Source organism: Xiphophorus couchianus, chromosome 1 (assembly GCF_001444195.1).
Source record: "Xiphophorus couchianus chromosome 1, X_couchianus-1.0, whole genome shotgun sequence".
NCBI lineage: Eukaryota > Metazoa > Chordata > Actinopteri > Cyprinodontiformes > Poeciliidae > Xiphophorus > Xiphophorus couchianus.
In genome coordinates this window covers 16,387,043-16,407,929 of record NC_040228.1, presented here as the reverse complement: position 1 = coordinate 16,407,929, position 20,887 = coordinate 16,387,043, and the positions used below count along the sequence as shown (strand labels likewise).

General features: G+C 42.3%; 1 protein-coding gene across 10 annotated transcripts in view; it reads left to right on the top strand.

Annotated features, from left to right (window-relative positions):
* nav1a (neuron navigator 1a) overlaps positions 1–20,887 on the top strand; it is an 85,043-nt gene that overhangs the window by 6,320 nt on the left and 57,836 nt on the right. For 9 of the 10 annotated variants that reach the window (XM_028025340.1, XM_028025424.1, XM_028025660.1 and 6 more), the window contains exons 3-4: positions 849–940; positions 11,624–12,442. In XM_028025340.1, coding sequence (XP_027881141.1) covers positions 849–940; positions 11,624–12,442 — 911 coding nt within the window. Of the gene's footprint in view, positions 1–848; positions 941–11,171; positions 11,380–11,623; positions 12,443–20,887 lie in introns of those variants that run through there. The other variant, XM_028025940.1, reaches the window with a different exon arrangement.

Below are 20,887 nucleotides of genomic sequence, written 5' to 3'. Positions count from 1 at the left end.
GCCTCATTCAGATTGGCTCTTCTACTTCCATTAAGCTTTCGCAGCATCACAGTTAAATGTTGGTGAATGGGTAAAATTTAAAAATTCAACACAGTCCATGCCTACAGGAGGCAATAGTTTCTCAATTAGCGAGACCTCAGATCCTTTGTACGAAGCCAAGGGTAGCAAGGGGTTGGTTTTTACCAGGCTGTTGTTAAGACAGCTCTCGAGAACTGGACTTGTGTACCTCTGACCTAACTAAGGTGATAGTTTTATTTTGGGTTAGACAAAATAAAGTCGGCTATTTTGGGTAAGCTGAATACCAATTCATATAACATTTTTTATATCGCATCACTGTGTCATTAGATCACTTTTACTTCCTCGTGTTCACCATTAGTTCTCTCTGATTATGAATACATGCTGACTACTACATGGAAGAATCTAGACCAGACTCAGATGCTTGTTCAGTCATTGGTCAGTCGTTCAATCTGCTAATTTAATTCAACAGAATCACCTCCAGAGATGCATCATTGTTGTGATTGCATAAACACACACTTCTGCTTCTCCAAAGCAGAGCTCATATTTAGTGTCTTCAGTCACTAACTATGACTGAAGTGAGATTGATGTTCTCACTCAAATGCACATCACTATGATAAGTGATTAAAAAAAAACAACATTTTATTTTATTTATTTTTTTACTTGTTTAGGTTTAAAAATACTGTTTCTGCCTTTGTATGTGTTTGTTAAATTGTGGAGGATAATGTGTAAATATATTCCTCAGTTGAAAAGAATATTTGAGTGTACTGAACTGTTTTGAATGAATTTACATGTTCAGTACCTGAAATGTGCAACGGTTATGTGTTTGGCAGGCTGAGGATACAGGAGAACGACTTCTCTCTGGAGGAACTCAGTGACTGCTCATCCGGGTCTATTGAAGTCTGCTGTGATGACCCAACAACAGGTTAGAGACATTATTAAATTCATACATTTAGAAATTCAGGACATCAGTATTTTGTTTAGGAAATCATGCAGATAATCACACCGATCAATTTCTGTATTAATAAAAATGATCTTGGTACATAGAAAAGAGTAACTTTCATTTCCATATTGGCAGCCATGATTACTTTTTCTTCTGACATGCCTTTATGTATTGTCTTGTCTAACATCAAGAGATCAGTTATTAGGATTCATGTCATTATTGGAAAAAAACACTTACATTTTCCTGTTTTATAAATCCTGTCAGTGTACCGCTATCTACCGGACTCACGCTGCTGGCATTTAAGACATGTATAAAACCTTCTATGAGGTTTCTACCAGCTGGTTGTGAAAAGAGTGTGGGGTGGGGGCTGATCTTTTGGGCCAGTCATGGTCTTTAAAAGGCCTCTGGCTGTCTTTGGACCTTGATTGTGGTCTTTTAATTGGTCCCTAGCAGGCGTTAGAAACAGAACTGAAGCTTTAGTCCTCTGAAGCTGCATTTATACAGAGGGTGGACTGACATCTTAATCACTGTAATTTAGATTGCAGAGGAAGGGAGGGAAATAGGTCGGAGGGTAAAGATTTTAGGCAAGTGAGAGATGGAAAGAGAAGTGCGCCGAGGGACAGCGGATGACGGATCTCATTTTGTTCACAAAGGTCAGAGTGAAAAACAGCACAACTCTGTAGTAGAATGAGCATACAGTTCAGTGCTTTTAAATAAATGATGTAATTATTTAAATGGTGGTCCCCACTGAATATGAGTTATTTTCCTTACGGGTTCTGTTTTCCATATGATTGCATTCACACAGATTCAATCAGGGGTAACATGATCAGCTCGCCTATCTGAGGCTTTAATGAAGATCTGAACATTTAATGTGATTGTGGCACCATGTGGTCTTTCAATTAGAGCGCAGACCTTCCGACCTTACCTCTCTCTGGAACAGTATTTGAGTGTACATTTGTACCTCTGTATGGAGTTTGTATGTGTGTTAATGTGCGTCTGTGTGGCAGCACACAGATGGTATTTGAAAAGATAAATGTGATGTGGACTCGGTATCATTTTTCATCTCCCAGCAAGGGAATGGCTTGAACATCCCTGCGGACATTCTAAAGGTCTGTCAGTCTATACACACGTTCTCTCTCTTTTATACACACGTTGTGCTGACAGAAACAAGAGGCTATAGAGATTATTAGTTTTAAACATGCAAAATAAGGATACAATTATTTACCAACATTAACAAATCTGTGATAAAAGTGAGAAACTCAAGTTCTGACTTAACTTTTCGAGACACTTTTCTTTAAGAACAATGAAAATTGTGAAAGCTCACATTTTATGCATTTTTGTACCAGGCTGTTAATGCGCCTGCATAGTCTAATGGATACTGCTTCAGGGATCTACCACTGCCTCTACTCTTGGACAGTTCATAATCCTCTTTGGCCAATCCAATCAAAGGGAGACATGTGCCATGTTGGCATTGGACAGTGATGAGTGGCTTAGTAGCTTTTGGGAGATGATCAGACAAAAGAATGGATAAGATTATTTGCTCTCTCATCCCCAGGAGGAGTAATCACTGTTTATGGTTTAATGCTATTCCTCTCACCATGTTTGATCCAAGCGTTGACCTTTCAGGGGTTCTGTACTCAAACTTCAGCAAAATCAAAGTTATGACACATCTAAAGAAGCTGAACCAAAGTTGAAAACATAACAAAAATATGACATAGTCTGATACTAAATAACACAAATGAAATGTACACAATTTAGACATGCCAGCCATACAAGTGGTTGATATTGTATCTCACTATGTTGACCATTTTGTCTAGAAGAATCTGTATGTCACTATGTGTGCCACTGGACTGATTAATTTCAAACAGATAGCAGTTACTATAATAAATTATTTTTATAGGCATTTTTGCAAAGCAGCTATTTTGGATGTTTAGGTCAGGTTGCTTTTGCAGTCAGAAATATTAATTCGGCAGATAATTTTGTGTTATTTCACAATGGAAAAGGTGACTTCTAAGTGCAAATACTGCAGTGCTCCAATATATCAATCATAAAAGAAGAGCTTCCCCCAGGGCGACTTTTACCCACAATAACTACCAACACATAGCCTCCTCGTCATCTTATCTCCATTTCTGCTGCTTTCTTTCTGCAACCCTTTCCCCCCAGGGAACAGTTCCTTATAACAAAGGAAGCAAGGGTTAATGCACAGCTGCATTACAGAACAGGAGATGAAGGAGGAAAGCATGGAGGGAGATGGGTAAATTAAGGAATGGGTGAATGATTACACACACAGGATCTTTCTTGACCTGTGGGATGACTCCCAACTCAGGGAATCTAATTAAGTTATTCATGTGTGTAACCCCCTCGATTTGGGACACACAGAAAGACACTCAAAAGTGAAATCACAAAGACATCTCTCTGTCACATTAATAACCCATGGCAAAGCATGTTCACATGCCATAATATAAGCACACACTGTGGATTTGTGACCAATAAATTTCACCTTTTATTTTGATATACACATTTATAATATACTTAAAGATCCCACTGACACTACATGCACAAAATGTTGTAACCAGGCAACCATTGTCGGTAGCAGAGCATTATGGGATACCCCAGGAAAGTGTGCTGAGAATGTCAACACTGGGGCTTTGGCAAGAGACCATCTCTACAATTTCTTTTTTAAAAATAAACACATAAGGTACAAATTCTCATCCATCACATACTTTTCTGCATTGCAGCTGATGTTTTTTTTCCTGCTCTCAGCTGGTGTGTGACTCATGATGAGTTTGTGCCGTACACCCAGAGGGAGAGAATGTTTTTTTTTTTTTGTTTGTTTTTTTACAAGATTAACATTCGTGCCGCAGGAGTTGGCTGCTTGTATGACTGATACAGTCTCACTTTTGACACTGAAAGCTGGATTGCTGAAATGCTTAAGCTGGTGACTCATGGAGCTCATCATCAGTGGTCATTGTAACTACTAGACTAGAGATTTGTCACTGCTGGAAAAACCCTCTTTGTTATTCAAGCACATTATTCTACCCCAAAGGAGGAAGCCACGTACTATATGCATCAACCAGACTGCTGTTTTAAATGTTTTGTGTATAAACAGGACATTAATAACCATGCCGTGGTGTTTGTGTGGTCCAAGAGTATGTCACGGAGAGTAGTCCCCTGTGTATGTGTGTCAGAGTGTGCTGTTGTTCTTTGCGTCCTGTGGACCCCCTGTGTTTGGATGTTTGCGGACACAAGCAAACGTTGGAGGAGACTTGAGGCATTGAGGCAGGATATCCCTTCTCTGTCTTACGAGCTTCCTTTGGTCCTCTGGCTCACATACTGAGATCCTTCCTCACCCGTTCCCTTACACTTCTCACTCTTACTCATTGCTTTGTTTCTGAGAAACACACTCCTGGTGAACATCATAAGACTGAGTGGGAAAGTTACAAGAATCTTCAATACACACTGCTTTTTTAAATAATCGATTATTTAAAAAAAAAAAAGACTCACTAGTGAAGAGCAGATTATTTTACAGGTTTGTGTAGGCATGCTTGATGCAAAGAATCAAGAATGCCAGACGGCTGAAAGGAATATTGCTTTTTGTGATGAAGATGGCATCTTGAGTGACATCAACAATCTAAAATTTATGTATGACTGTTTAGCAAAGCACCATTGTCAACTATCCCAAACTTTTTCAATAAGATTTTGATCATGGGAACATGGAGACTTCTCCAAAACAGGCATGTGATTGTCCTGGAAGGAGTCAGACAGGCATTTGGGACTGCAGTGTGTCTTGTTGAAAGACCCAGTCATCACTGCCCTTAGTCAAGAAGGATGAACTCTACAATTTCTCCACATATCTAGCTGCAGACTTGGGACTGCACAGCTCTATTGTTCTTTTGAAGGAAAAAGCTCCATTGTCTGCCTGACTATAGTCTTGTGGACTTTCAACAAAAACTGCGCTCATCCTTATCTCCCGCAGTTGGTGTGCGCGGGACAGGGTGCGCTCTGGACAGGTTGCCAGTCCATCACAGAACACCTTTAGGATCATTTTTGAAATTTCATGTCTCACTGCATAAGACTGCCTTGCAAGATGCCTTTCTGCTGAATCTCAGCAATCCATGCTCAAAAACAGAAAGTTATTTGCCTTTTCCATTAGCATAAACAGAGTAAAAGCTTGGGCAAAAATCACATGAAAACTATGGTCTTAAACTTCCAATCAGTTGATGAACAGCCTGAGTTTAAATACAGCTTTCAGCAATTTTCTTGATCCTATTTATTTATGTATTCATTTCCGGTTCCTTCTTCTACTTTTTACACATTTAAGTTATGATCTATAATTCAACAGCACAAAATGTGAAATTAAAATCCTTCCAATCTTTTTCTTTTGATCCGCTGTCTTTTTGATACTCAAACAGGCTTCTAGCCTCTCAGCCTCCTTTTCTTTCCTCCGTTAAATCCCACAACTTTTTGTTCTCTTATTTGCACACAAAGAGGCAAAACAAAAGGAACTGAGAGGGGGTGGATGACAACAGTGAGTGGGTGAAAGTGAGAACACATGCCATCTGCTTAGCCTAAATGAGTCTTTTTTTTAAATTTATTTAGGTTTGAGGCACTTTGATGCAGTTAGTTGCTTCTAAATCTTCTGTACTGCTCTTTCCTCTCAGTACTTTTCCTTTCAAGGCCCAAGACCTTGTATAACTTTGTAAACATGTGTATAATGAACCATTCAGTGCATCTCAGTGAGTCCTTCTTCACTTGACTGCTCTGTTGAAATATAGTGGCGAATTTGTTTCACACTGGTTAAAAATGCTAAGGCAAATATACTCATGCAAAGGAGTGAGACACTGTCCACTTTCTCCACGTCTGCCAGCCTTGCTGTCTCTGTGCCGCTATTTGACCCTGTGCATTCTATCTACTATCTAATTTTACTTGTCAGTCATGCCTTTCATTACCTTTTTCCAGTAAATACCTTTAACCATTTATGGAAATGTTCAAATTGTTACGCCAGTTTAAGACAAAAATATTCACATACATTGTCCTAAAATATGCTGAGTGTACGAGGCTGCTACATGCTGAAGGTCAGGGCTAATATTGAGGACTGCCACTCATTACACTCTGAAACTATTAGCTACTTTGATGTCAAGTCTGAGAGACTGTCTCAGTATATGTGTGTTTGTGTACAGCAGCACTGAAAAGTACTCATGAGCATAGAACTTTTTCATGTTTTGTCACAATATAAACTGTATTTGGTGGGAATCTTATCTGACAGACCAGTATAATGTAGTGCATAACTACATGTTTTTCAAAATTGGTGACAATCTGAAAAGTTTGGCTTTTATATATTTAGCTGTCCTTAATCTGGTAACCATAAAGCAAATCTAATGTAACCAACAACTTTCAGATGTTTTCTAATTAGTAAACAGAGTCCATGTGTGTGCAATTTACTGCCCATATGTATCCAGCAGTTCTGTGTAGGCCTCAGTTGCTCATTCGAGAACATTAGAGGACAAAACAGCATCATGAAAACCAAGCAACCAATCACACGGGTCTGGTTAACAGTAGGGTTAGGATATGAAACAGTACAGGACAGGACTCCATACGAAAACTTGCATAGCTGCCAACTTAAACTGACAGCTCAGGTGAGAAGAACATTGTACCTTCCAGTACAATGACAAAAAAGTATTCTATTCTATTCTTCACAGCAAAGATGGCTGTGGCGATGGATATTATTCCCACATCTCCCTCAGATGTGGGCATGAGGGAGATGTCTGATAACAGAACAACTGTAAGTCGTGAATTCCAAGAGAATCTGACAACTATGGCAGGGTGGCAAGAAGAAAAACACAGTAAAAAGAAAGTTATTAGTAGTCCTTTTTTTTTTAGATTTGTCACAAGACATGTAGGACAGTATGAGTCCTTTTGCAATGCACTGTATGTATGTTTGTATGGGTACACTTTGAGACTAAGCAGAAAGAAAGTGGAACAATAATCTCCCAGTCTAAATCAACCATATATTAAAGCAATTAGACTGTGGAGCCAGAGAGACGAGTGTTTGAACAAATGGGTTTCTGTGCACTGCTAATGCAAAACTTTACTTGTGTACATATGTGCGTGTTTGTAAGAGCACTGACTCATGTCTTTTGCTTGAATGCATCTCAGCAACACACAGAGCGATCTTGTATGTGGCCACTTGCTTCTCACTAGCCTTTATCCTTCATCAGGGAAGTATAAGAGCTGATGTACAGCACCTAATAGCCTTAAATTACAACCCTCACAAATGCACCACACCCCCCACTAGCTCAGAGAGCTCATATAGCTGTCACCACACAGCCCAGGCTTCACTGTGGCAAAACCACTTCAACATTGGTCCTTTATTAAACCTTGCTACCACTAATTAATGACCATGGCCTTCACACAATAAAACAGCCTCTGTATGACTACGTCTTCATCCACACTCCTTTACTACACACTCTCACTCAAGGCCAAATGGACTTTAGGCCAGGGCGAAAAAAACATGCATTGTAATGTGTTTTAGTGTTCTTTTGTAGGTTCAGTCGAAACCAGTTTGAACTGTTTTTAAATTAACTCTCTGCTACTGAGGTGAAATGTCAGCAAACAGGCTTGTTTTCACTCTGATTTTGTATTAACCGATTTATGCAAATGCAACAAGAAGCAGCTCTTTTTTTCCGTTTGGGTGCCTGATAAGATCCTGGCTGTAGGCATTGCTACGTGCAAATTTAACAAAGGAACACACCTACCATTATGTACCAAAGATGTGAATGCTTTGTCAGTATGCACACAGGATGCATTAGCGCTCAAAAATGGACTGCATGCAGATGTATACTGATAGTGAGTGCCTTATTATTGACTTACAGCTCATTTTGTGCTCCATCAGCATAGTAATAGACTGTCAGGATCTGTGTTTTTCTGTGTTTATTTAGAGTTTTCTGTGTCCTTGAGTCTCTTCGTTGTCCTGTCCTCCCCTTGATTGTTCCCAGGTGTGTCTCGTTTCTGTGATTACCCACCCATGTATTTAACTCCACCTGTGTTCCTTGTTCCTCGTCGGGTCCTTGTCGTTGTATGTCGTTGTCAATGTCTAGTCGTCGTGTCCATCTGCCTGCTGCTCGTTGTTTGGACTGTGTTCCCGTCATTAAAATCATCATTTTCATTTCTACCTGGGTCTCAAGCGTCTGCCTCACCACCTCACACCGCACCGCTTCATGACAGAAGGACCCGACCAGACCGAACGGTGAGGCACGCTATTTTTTACTTTTCATCATGGACCCAGAGGAGTTAAAGGAGCTAACTGAAACGATCAGGGAGTACGAGGAGGCAATGGCCAAGCCGTACGCTGCCATCCGACGCCTCGGTTTCGCCATCCGCTTGGGACTGCTGCTGGACTACTGGGTTCCTCGCTTTCCGCACCCGGGGTTTGTGGAGTTGCAGAGGGAGGCAGAGTGGGAGCGTAAGGCGGCCCTAGCTGTCATGGCTGGCGAACCTCTGCCTCCCAAGCCGCACAGTTTCTCCGCCAGCCCAGATCCCGCTCCAGTTCCGGGACCAGCAACTCCAGCCAGCGTTCCAGCCGGCGCACTCCAGGCCGAATCAGCCGGCGTTCCGGTCGGCGCACCCCTGGCCAAGTCAGCCGGCGTTCCAGCCGGCGCACCCCCGGCCGAATCAGCCGGCGTTCCAGCCGGCGCACCCGAGGCCGTTCCAGCCGGCGTTCCAGCCGGCGCACCGGAGGCCGTTCCAGCCGGCGTTCCTGCCGGCGCACCGGAGGCCGTTCCAGCCGGCGTTCCTGCCGGCGCACCGGAGGCCGTTCCAGCCGGCGTTCCTGCCGGCGCACCGGAGGCCGAGACCCCCTGCGTTCCTCCCGAGGCCGAGACCCCCTGCGTTCCTCCCGAGGCCGAGACCCCCTGCGTTCCTCCCGAGGCCGAGACCCCCTGCGTTCCTCCCGAGGCCGAGACCCCCTGCGTTCCTCCCGAGGCCGAGACCCCCTGCGTTCCTCCCGAGACCGAGACCCCCTGCGTTCCTCCCGAGACCGAGACCCCCTGCGTTCCTCCCGAGACTCAGTCCCCGTCCGTTCCACCCGAGACTCAGACCCCCAGTGTTCCACCCGAGACCCCGACTCTCTGTGCTTCACCAGAGACCCTGCCTTGGGGGGCTCGTCGTCGCCGTCTGTGGGCGGCCCCTGGGACTCATCATGGCCACCTCCAGCGCCGCGGACGGCCGCCGGACCGCCTCCGTGGTTCCCGCCTCCAGCGCCGCGGACGGCCGCCGGACCGCCTCCGTGGTTCCCGCCTCCAGCGCCGCGGACGGCCGCCAGACCGCCTCTGTGGTTCCCGCCTCCTTTGCCTCCGCCCACCCTGTGGGTAGTTTTTTGTTTGTTTATGGACTCTTGGCCCTTCTTGTGTTTCCGCCCACGATGGTGGGTTGTTTTTTGTTTTTCTGGACTCTGGCCCCCCGTCCAGCGCCCCTCCGCCCACCCTTGTTGTGTTTTTTTTTTTTGTGGGCGTCTGGTAGCCGCCCTTGAGGGGGGGGTACTGTCAGGATCTGTGTTTTTCTGTGTTTATTTAGAGTTTTCTGTGTCCTTGAGTCTCTTCGTTGTCCTGTCCTCCCCTTGATTGTTCCCAGGTGTGTCTCGTTTCTGTGATTACCCGCCCATGTATTTAACTCCACCTGTGTTCCTTGTTCCTCGTCGGGTCCTTGTCGTTGTCAATGTCTAGTCGTCGTGTCCATCTGCCTGCTGCTCGTTGTTTGGACTGTGTTCCCGTCATTAAAATCATCATTTTCATTTCTACCTGGGTCTCAAGCGTCTGCCTCACCACCTCACACCGCACCGCTTCATGACATAGACATTGTAAAGTACAATGTGTGAAAACACAGTAAATTGTTTCTTGCTTGGTTCTGATTAACCTTTTTTAATTATTTGGCATTTATTATAGATATATGCTTTCAGGCAAGTATATGGTTTTTAAGGCTATCAGAACATTTGCAAATTGTTTTGAGTATTTTTCTTTCAGTCGCAGCATCCACACTGAGGAGTGTTGTTCCCAGTGCAGTCTTGTAGAGCTTAGGTAAGGGGCATTCACTGACTGGAAATACCCCAGTGATTTTTTTGAGCATGCTGTAATTACTGATTCTAAGCCCAAGTCAAATTCCCAGTGAATCTCTGAGACTGGGATTTTAGCAATATTTTTGGGAAACTAATAATTATTGTTTTTGTGTATTCACACATAAAAGTTTATAATATTTCAGTCTGGATTTGAAATTGTGTAGAGTATTAGCATGGCCATGTTAACTAGGGTGAAACAAGGTCTGGTATCCAAGATCTAGTCTTCTCTGTGAAGAAAAAGAAATTAGTAGACTGGGGAGGAAGAAAATAATTCCTTCTCTTGTCTGGGTTGGAATGTCTAGAGTGATATGGTGAACACTAACCAATTCCCTCCACTGGAGCTCTTATTTCTCTGGTCTTGTCTCATCAATGTGACACACTTGTAGAAGACCCATTTATACACAGGCATGGGGGAATAGAGATAAAAACACACACTCTTAGATTCTCTTTCTCCTTCAAACACACACACAGTTGTTTACATCACTGAAGCAATGAATTTGTAATGTTGAGGCATGCATGAAACTGTACGATATCAATTTAATAGCTTGTGTATCTGCATTGGCCGGATGGAGTGGGTGGGTTAAAATGGGAAGTCGGCAAAGATGCAATGAGTGATAAGTGATGTGAGGCAGGTGAGGTAATGTAATGATAGATTCAGTTCTATAGGTTATTAGTTGTGGCTTAGTAAGTCACAGAAATTATCTTAATTTTTACATGATTTGCATCCAATTACTAATTTCTAGGTCTTTAGTGGCTGGACAATAAACTCACCATTAAAATGGGTGTTGACATAGGACAAGGTGAAGGGGAGAATTAATTCTACACAAACGTTTCATGTCTTTTAAAGCCCCTATTGTTTCCCATTCACTGGTGAGCAGCGTAGCACAGCCTCTGCAGTGTATTTTGGAAACAGAGGATGGAGCGGTGAATCAGCCAGTAGGAGGAGAGACCACGCGAGTGACAACGTGAAGGAAGGAGGGAAGGAAGGAACGAGGAGGATGAAGGAAAGGAGGGTGAATGAGCTGGCAGGGGTAGAGTGAGCAACGCAGTGAGAGAGGGAGAGGCGAAGGGAGGAGAGAAAGAGGAAGAGGGGGGTGTTGTTGGTGCTGCTGCGACTGTTTCTCCTGTCAGTCGGCTGCTGGTCGCCTGCCGAACAGGAGGTAGTACAGAGCAAGACAGAGGTATCCTGAAGGGACATTGAGCTAGCGTCTGGTAAGGTTTTCATGTGTGTCGCGCAGGCAGTTGTGGATACGCTTGTAGCTAGTGGATTTTGGTGCTGAACAAGGATCTGCAAATCCATGGATTATCAACAGTGAGTATGACTGTCACTCTACTAACCCACTCATCATTTTTAGCAAAGAAGTGAACCCACAGTCTGACACTGCAGGGAGTCTGGCTCACTCAGTCATGACCCCAGGGTGAAAGGGGGCGACAACCACTCAGTCTTTGTGTCTTTACGCATTTCTTTGTCCCCTTCTTTTCTCTGGCTCCTTTAATCAGCTGGTGTGTATGCATTTCTGAGTGGATGACTGATGCTGTTGCTTTTCTTCCTACAGGAGGGATGCTGGAGGCTAATGTGGCTAATATTAGCATGACAGCTAAGCCCAGAGAGCTGGATCTGAGGTCTGCAGCTGTCTCCTGTCAGGATACTTCAGCCCAGCCCATGGCATCCAGAAAGCCACAGACTAAGCCCTCTGCATTGCCCCAGGCACCTCCACGTCCCTCAGGGTCAGAGCTCAAAGTGTATCGGCCCAACTCCGGCTCTATCCCTATTCCAATACCTAATCCATCTGGGCTCCGCAAGCAGCGATCACTTGGCAACTTATGTGTGCTCACCGATGCTGAGAAGAAGCTGCACCTGTACCAATCCCCTCGATGGAACGATGATGCAAGCCGTCCTGGAGCAGGGTCTAACAAAGCCGGACAGACCAAGGCAGGTCAAGCAGGTGGCGGGAGACCACCTCTGTCTCGGACACTTTCAAAATCAGAACAGTCTCTATTCCAGGGTAAGCCCAAATCCTTCGGCTCCCCGGCAGTAGCTTTAAACATGGGTAAGCCGAGTCGAATCCCGGCTCCTGGTAAACCACGGGGACCTTACGCTGAGGTGAAGCCGATCAGTAAAGCCTCCGAAGTGAGCCCAGGTACAGACTCTGCCAAGAAGCCTCTCAAAGCTAACTCCAATGGAGCTGGGAGTGCTGGCACCAATGGCAAGAAACCTGGTGAGAAAGGTAAATCCGGAGCTCAGTTATCAGAGGAAAAGAAAGAAAAGAAGGGGGCAGATGGAGAGAATGACAAGAGTTTTCTGAAGGTGGACCCAGAGTTAGTGGTGACTGTTCTAGGAGACCTGGAGCAGCTTCTCTTTAGCCAAATGCTGGGTAAGTGTAATGCAGCTTTATTCTCCACACCTAAACCTGTCCTTTCACCTCCGACTGCATGAACTAGCACAATACGGCTCCATATCATTGCTGAAGCAAGCATTTCTAGAGAGCTGACATTGTTTTGTGGCGCAGCCGCAGAGTGGTTTGTCCTGGTCTCAACTGACCCAGTGCCACGGTGATCTAGATTTATGTTAAACCCTCTCATTTTCAGACTTCAGATGAGAAAATCTGAAGCCTGTAACAGCAAATATCATGCATTATTGTAAGCAGCTTTTAGGAGGCATCATATGCCTTCATGTCTTCTGGCTCCTACTAAAACCAGCCATTCGTTAATAAATGCCGTGTGAGTGGGACTCGTGGGGTGTGTGTTTTCATTCAGTAAATAAAACGGCTGCACATCGAGCCAGGCTCTGGTCACAGTGGGCCACATATTTAGCTACGCAGCACCCCTCCCTCAACCCCACCCTTTCCCCGTCCACGTCTATTGATCTCCGGGCCACTGACAGATGGTCACTATCCACCCCACTCCAATGTCCTCCCCCTGTTTCCGAGGGCAACGTGTGGGAGGAGAGAGTGGAATCTTGGCGGGTGGCTGCATGGGCAGGTAGTTGTCTGCCGTGGATGTAAACAAGTTACGGTCATTCGGATGTGCTGCTTTATCCTAAGCTTTAGCCACTGGAGGTGTTCTGGGAGAATAATGACTGTGTTTATAATTATTGTGTACAAGTCTCTGAAATTCTGTGATAGGATATTGCTGATTCTCTTTTCATCCCTCTCTCTTAGTGGGAGAGGATAACATCTTAATTTACAGGAAGTGGGGAGAAAGAGAGAGACCAGTGAAGTCTTGACAAAAATAAATAATTTTCTGCTCATTTTGAAACCCTCTGCCGTCTTCCTCTGCATTTCGTCCTTTTCTCTTCAGTAGCTTGTCTCCTGCAGCAGAGCCTAAAATCCCAGCCAGGATTTGCCCCTGCCGGCCTCAGTGTGTTAGTTCTCTGGATGCTGTTTTGTGTGTGGATGCTGCGCATATGTGAGTGACCTTGTTTGCTGTTGTGAAGTTACTGGCGAGAACCTCATTAAGCAGCCAGGTAGAGAGGAGAAGGTTAAAAAGAGAGAAAATCCTCCACAGCACTGAGCTTAACAAGAGAAAAAGGAAAAGGCAGAACCATTTCACAATGTCAACCATATGTAGAAAGATTTTTAAAAAATGGATAATGGCATCAGTGATTTCACTCTAAATAGAGCAATGTGAACGTTAACCAATAGCATTTGCTGAATTTACTTACTTAATGTGGAATGCCAACTGTTAAAATTTGGCCACTAGGGAATACTGATTATTCATCTGATGTTAAGCTTAACGTCATTGGAAAGATGTCAAACAATTAACATCTTTCAGATCCGAGCCATTCACATCTGATATATCAATCCAAAGGTTTCATGGGATTATTTGAGTTTTCAAAGGATGAAACCAGGATCCCAAAACCAAAGGTGAGTTGCATGTAATCTGGCAGCAATAGAAGATCATTATTTAACCTTTTGCTTAAGTTTGCTGGTGTTTTTTTTTTTTCAGCCGACCAATAGCAATAAAAATGTACTTTTACTCCATGGCCTTTTCAGTGCCTTTTGTCACTTTGAAGTAGAACTCTCTCACAATTGCATTTCTCTAAAAGTTTACGTTTAGGATGCACAATGGCAAGTAGAGTAAGAAAAACATCATTAAGAAAACAAAGTATACTGCAGAATTGCTTCAGCTTAGAAGCTGAATAGAAGCAATACCAACTGACCTAAAATTAACGTCTACCAGGAATCCTCCGTCAATGGGTCATTACTGTCTGCTACGACCTCCAAGAAGGTGTATCACAAAATCACAGCATATACAGAGGACATTGTGTGCAAATGCGTGTTGGGGTGAATTTGCATATGTGTGCTGAAGAGAGGTTAATCGTAACTTGCCCTGTAGCTTTGCAGCTGTGGGCCCCTCCTTTATTGCATCTGCTTCTCCATTTCCGACGGGACTCTCGGCTAATTGGGTTCTGTTCTGTCATCGGAAGATAGATTATGGATGCTCAGTGGATCTACACCTTCCATTCTCTATGCAGTCTGACCTCATATTTTGCTTACTGGGAATTTGAATATGCTGGTACAGGATATTTTACTGGAGAAGAAAATTATAACAAATAAATCTGTTATGCTAATTGTTATCTGTAGGGAGTAGAAATCTGCCTGTACTTTTTACATGTCATATTGTGTGACATCTGACAACATCCTATGTGACACTGTCCTTTTGAGGATAGCCTGTAGTAATAGATAAGTTTGATGTAGAATGAAAAGGAGGTTGTATAACCAAACACTATCTTCTGTGTATTTAAAATGTAAAACTCCCCTCCTAAGCACATTGGAGAAAGACAAAGAAATCTTAATTTCTGAAAGGTCAAGATTAGTTTCTGTCATATTTGTTTATCTTTAATCAGACATGTTTTACCAGCAGTTTTTCATTTATTGGATTTAGGGAACTAGTTGACTAATCTGTGCACGTGAGTGAGCTTTAGGTTCTGGAGGTCTTTCCTCCAAATCCAAAATGTATTTCAGAATCTTCTGAGAGCAGATTTAGAGTTAAGGCTGGATGTAGAGGATAGAGAGGATGAACACTACTTGTGAAACTCTGCCACCATAATGAATAAACTTGAAATGCTTTATAGTCATTCTAAAGCTCTGAACCTCAGATGTCTTCCACTAATGACCTTTGTGGTCCAATCCAGCACCCATAATGAGGCACGATGGAGAGGGTAAGCTCCCTGGAGCACTAGCCTCTCCCAGCATGGGGCAGGAATAGTTTAGAGCGAATCCCAGCTAAGACACCAACCAAGCTTCCGGATTAAGCCTCACATAAAGATAATGAGAAGATGTAACCCCCCCTCCCCTCCTATTTGCCTAATAACAGATCTATCACCGTGGAAAAGACCATCCATACAAACTAAAATGAATTAAAGCTTAAAGTCATCAGGGCATCTGTCTGGTTGGAGATTTAGGCATTTAGGGAAGTAGTTTAGAAGATTGGATGCTTGGTGATCACTTGTGTGTCTAAGTTAAATTTCTCCATACTCCTTTTCAGACTCATAGTCACCAAACAAGTGGTGTGTTGTATATATTTGAATATGTATGTTTGGTAAAAGGGTATTAAACTAAGAAAATATGCAAGTTCTACTTTTTATTGCTCTTGGTGAAATGTCCATCTGAAATTTATATAAAATCAATCCAATTCAAGACGCTACAAAAACAAAATGTGAGACAAGTTGCACGTCGAGGCTCAGCAAGCTTCCTCTGTCAACAGAGTGCATGTTTCTTTACACTGACACTGAATTGCGTGTCGATATGTCTGTGTGGTTGACTTTCTTCCCCTGACTCTGATTTGGGAAAAATAAGCCCCATAGAGAAACCAACAAGAGCTTTAACAAGAACACAAATACAGTTGTTCGAAGGGAACTGCCGGAAAATATTATCAAAGCACTGTAGCCTCCTCAGTCCAAAGTACACTCAGGCATCAACGCAGAATGTGTGCCATGTTCGGTCACACATGCACTCTCCTCCTCTTATTCCTCAGGGTTTTTTTTGACCATGACAGGGTATTTTCCATAGTCAGTTCCTCCATTGTGATTGGGGTGCTGAGTCTCTAATGTGATGCGGGAGTGGCCGGGGCCATGCAGGGCGGCCCTGGTTCTGCCCCGGGCTTTACTGAGTGAAGGATTCATGGGAGTTGTCCTTTAATAGAGGAGCTGGTGAGAAGCCAAATAAAAACAAATGGCAACAGGAAGGTGACGAATAAAACATACTTTTCTCTTCCTGTCTTTCTCTTCCTCCCTTTCATGTTTGATGCGAGTTGACGGCCAGCGGTGTTCTGTCACCAGTCACACAGCAGAGAGGATATTTCTGGCACGAGGGTTTCAGGAAGAGGACAGAGAACATCTTTTAAGCATGACAGAGAAGTTATAGCCAAGATTATTCATAGATTAAATGACTGTTTACATGCATGGCAGCATTTATGTTTAGGGTCATTGTCTTTCGTCACTTCAGTAGTGTTATGTATGTTTGTTTGTGTTTAGATGTGGGTTTAAATGCTCTGTGGTCAGTCTGTAAAAACTTAATGCAGAGACCATTGCATTAGTGTAGTCTACTTCCTGCCATCCTCCTCCTAAATCATATTAGTACTCAGTGTGTTTTTGTCTCATCAGCTCTCACTTCAATGAAAGTTGCACAGTTACAATCCTCTCATTTCTATTGCGCCACGTTGAAAACAGAAAGCTTACATCAGCTGTTATTTTTCCATTTTAAATCCCAAAATTTGTGATTCACTCCTTTAAAAAAAATGTCCTTGAAATGCCGTTTTTTAAAATACCAGAATATAAAATAATGATATCCTTGCATAATTTAATCTTAAGTATAAATACAGATGTTCTGTGAAAGCCTCAGATGTTTCTTAGACACCATTGTGAACAAACTGGTACAAATACTCCAAAAATGTGCTTTGGGAGTTAATAAAGTATTTTATGATCATACATTGGTATTACTCTTGCAGTTACAATTGTTGAATTTTTTAGATCTTTATTCAGCACATCTACATAAAACCACTAAAATACTACCGACTAGGTAAAGGTTTAGATCATTCATGTAATAAAAAACTCCAGACAAAGTCCAGTCTAAATGTGATTGAGAATTTGTGGAAAAATGTAAAACTGGATGTTCCCAGACATTCCCTATCCAATCTAACCGAGCATGAGATATTTTGTATTGAAGAATGAGGGATAAAAATAAATCTCTGCAGATCTATGTTAGGTGGGTATATTGTTGAAGAAAGGGACTTTACAAAATAGATAACATCAGGAAGAAACATCATGTAAAAACGTTGAAACAACATCTCAAGACATCAGCCGGGAAGATAAACGTTAATTTAAATGGTCTTTCCAAATAGATCGTGACACTGCCAAATTAGTTACAAAGTAAAGGACAACGAAATCAATGTTTCTTTTTTTTCAGTCAGTTTATGATGTTTCTCTACATTTCTTCAAAGTTGTAGTCTAATGGGAAAAATGTGAATAATAAAAAAAAAATCTAATTTTGGTCAGAAATGAATGTATGCAGATCCAAAAATAGCCACTGTGCGATCTACATCTGCTCTGGCACCTGTTACAATATGTTTAGAGATGGTTTCTCCAAATCAAATATTTATCCAACCATTTTGATTCCTTGTTTAGTATGTGCATCTGTAACACTTTAGCAGAGACACTGACTTGTCATCACTTCCCCTTGCAACCCACCACCTCGTTAAGAGTCCAGGCGAGTGCAGGCTGTGTGTCTGACATGTGCGAGGAAAGCTACAGCTGCTTGAAGAGCATTGTGAAAAAAAAAGTTCCACAGGAAGGAACCCTCTTGAACAAAAACACACCCAAACATTACCACACATTATGCTCTGCCTGAGCTGGTCCGGTTATTTAGTATGTAAGCATTGTGCTTTTGCATGGATGTGTTTGGAAAAAACCCCAAAAAATACTAGCTTATGGATAAATGTAGATGGTGATGATAATCTCTTTTATTGCAACGCCATCCAAATCGACATGGCTTTATGTTAAAAAATATCTGTTCCTAAACTGACAGTACCATCTTTTGAAGCAACGGCTGCCATAAAGTGTTTGTATTAACTGGTATTGAGCTTTTCATGCAGGACGATTCTTGGCTACTCTTCTAAAAAAAAAAAAAAAAAAAAAGAAGTGAAAAAAATTTATTTCAAATAGGGAGGTGTTCAATCATAAATAGCCTCCGATCATTCAATAACATCTCAATTGGATTTTGGTCCAGACCTTGACTTAGGCCGCGCTCAAACTTGTATTTTGATTTATGTTCAGAATGGATTGGATTGGGTTGGATTTACTCATGCAGTATGCTCTGCATCACTGCCGGGGTGAATAAGCTAAGAATACTGATGCTTAAAATCTTTTGTTGATGGCTGAATATATGTAACTACCTTCAGAGTTTTTTGACTGACAGCAGAATTTGTGGTTCTATGGCTTGAAAAAAGTTAACCTGATCCTGACTATCATTCTAAAAACTAATGGGGAACGTTTTTTCACTGTGTGATGCTTTTTATTTTGAAATACTGTTCGGTATTTGGTACAGACCATCTGGAATGTTCCAATTTAGTCTCATCAGTCCTGAGAATATTTTCCCAGAAGTCATGTCAATGATTTTTGGGAAATGTGACAGTGGCCTTTCTCTTCACCATCGGTTATCTCTGGTCACCAATGGTTTTGGTCTTGGAACTTGTTCATGGATGCCATTTTTTGCCCACTCACTCTAATTCTTTAAGGCTGACCTTAGCCAAGACAAATGAGGCATAGAGTGCCATAGATGCCATTCTATGGGGTTTTTTGTGATCTAAGGATGACATGTTGATGTACTCGAAGTATTTATTTATTTTTGCACCACTGTTGACCATTGTTCTATGTTTTGTTCATTTACTGACAGTGGTTACTATTATAATTTGTTGGTGTTCCAAAACCATTGAAATGATTTTGCAACTGGACTTCGTTCTCATCGGTTCTCGTGTTGCTTTTTGAGATCGTTCAGAAATGAGAAGTTCTTTTGGGCAGAGTTTGGTAAGATCCTTATCGTCATTTCATGAAAGTAAACTTGTCTTAAAGCCTCCTTATCTAAACTCCTCCCATAAGCGGATAGCACAGTGGGTTTTAAGCAGATAGAGCTGTAGCTGAGGAGATATGCCAAGTGTATTTTAAGTATGTATGCTTGTGTTTGTATCCACATTTGGAGAGCTAGGCTTTGGCAGCAGTACAACCTGGTCTGAGGAGATTTAGATTTGAAGGTTTAACTAGTGGATTAGTTTTTTTTTCACATTGAGATTTGTGATCGCGATGTCTCAATTATAACTGCCCAAAACTCTGCAGCTGTGCTTCGAAGACTCCTGGATAAGGATTTTCAATTTTAAATGGATTCCACATTCACTGGCTCACTGGTGTATTTTCCGTCTCTCAACCATGTACAGGCTTAAACCTTCTGTCATGGCAAGACCTCTGCATCATTTATGACCAACAACTGTTTAGAATTAATGCACACAGATGCTGTTGTTCCTGATTCACTCATTAGCTGGTCTTGTTGGATATCAGAGGATATCATCAAATGCTCCAATATCCTGTTTCGACATCTTGGTGTAGCAGAGGAACGTCAGTGTGTGTTTCCGTGCGTCAATATGCATTTGGTGTGTGTTTGTTAGGCCCCTCCAGATGAGCAGGAATCGCTGTATTTTGTAATGCTTCCTGTTTTGCAAGTTGTCTGAGGTCAGCTGACAGCTGCAGTGCTAGGCAGAGACAAAACAAACAGAAAAGCAGGAAGCATGAATATTTTAGCTATGGTTTTGTCGTACAAGAAAATAAAAATAATTAACGAATGCATCGTAGCTGTTTGAAACAAAAATAACACACCAGTTGTTGTGTGTCACTGGAGTGGAATACTGCAATGGCTGTTTTTGTAGCTCACAAACTCTCACTTCCCTTGTGAAAAATTTAAAAAAAGTATGTGGAAGGAGGTGCAGGTGCTCTAGAGCGAAGCTGAGCAGCAGCCATCTATCATGCAGTAAGTGCTGCTGTGGCCTGAGGATGGCTGCTGTGACTCTAACATATGTGCACACACACGCAGACAGGACATGGACAGATAACCTCCGGAGGGAAGGAGGGAAAGAATAGAAATGGGGGCCATTACTCATCCTGTCATTCATATTCAACCAAAAAAAAAAAATCTTTCTGACGAGGGACACACACACACATACTGTATATTCCTGCACAGGTAAGAACATGTCATGCCACTAAAAAGAAAATTTCAATTAGTTTCACAAGAACAGAAGCCATTAATACATCTTTGGGGAGTTTGTTTCTAATGGAGAGGAGACTTGAGTGAAACCAGAGGAAGCAAAGAAGGCATTTTCTCGCTTTTACTTTCCCACATGCTCTTTCTACTAGCCACAAAATGAAGTACTTTACCTCTTTTTCTTATTCCTATCTGCTTCACAAATGACACAACATCTTCAGTTTGAATGTTCTGATCATGGTATTTTGTAATAAATGGGATCAGGTTTCCTGAAAAACCCAGCTTCCAATACCTGCTGTTGATAGCATATAATACTAGCCTGAGAGCCATACTGCCATTTTTCCCAGCCAGTTTTTGAAAACACTAAGGTGAACCTAGATTCATTAATGTACAGCCATGTATTTGTACAATATATGATGGTGCAGAACATACCAAGGGATACATGTGCCTGTTGTTTCAAACACTGCAGACTACAATGAAGAGTGCAACCGTGTTAAAAACTGAAGTTAAAGTGGACATCAAAGAAACACAGATAGAGATGTCCTTCCAGTGTTTTATGAAATTTGTTTATAC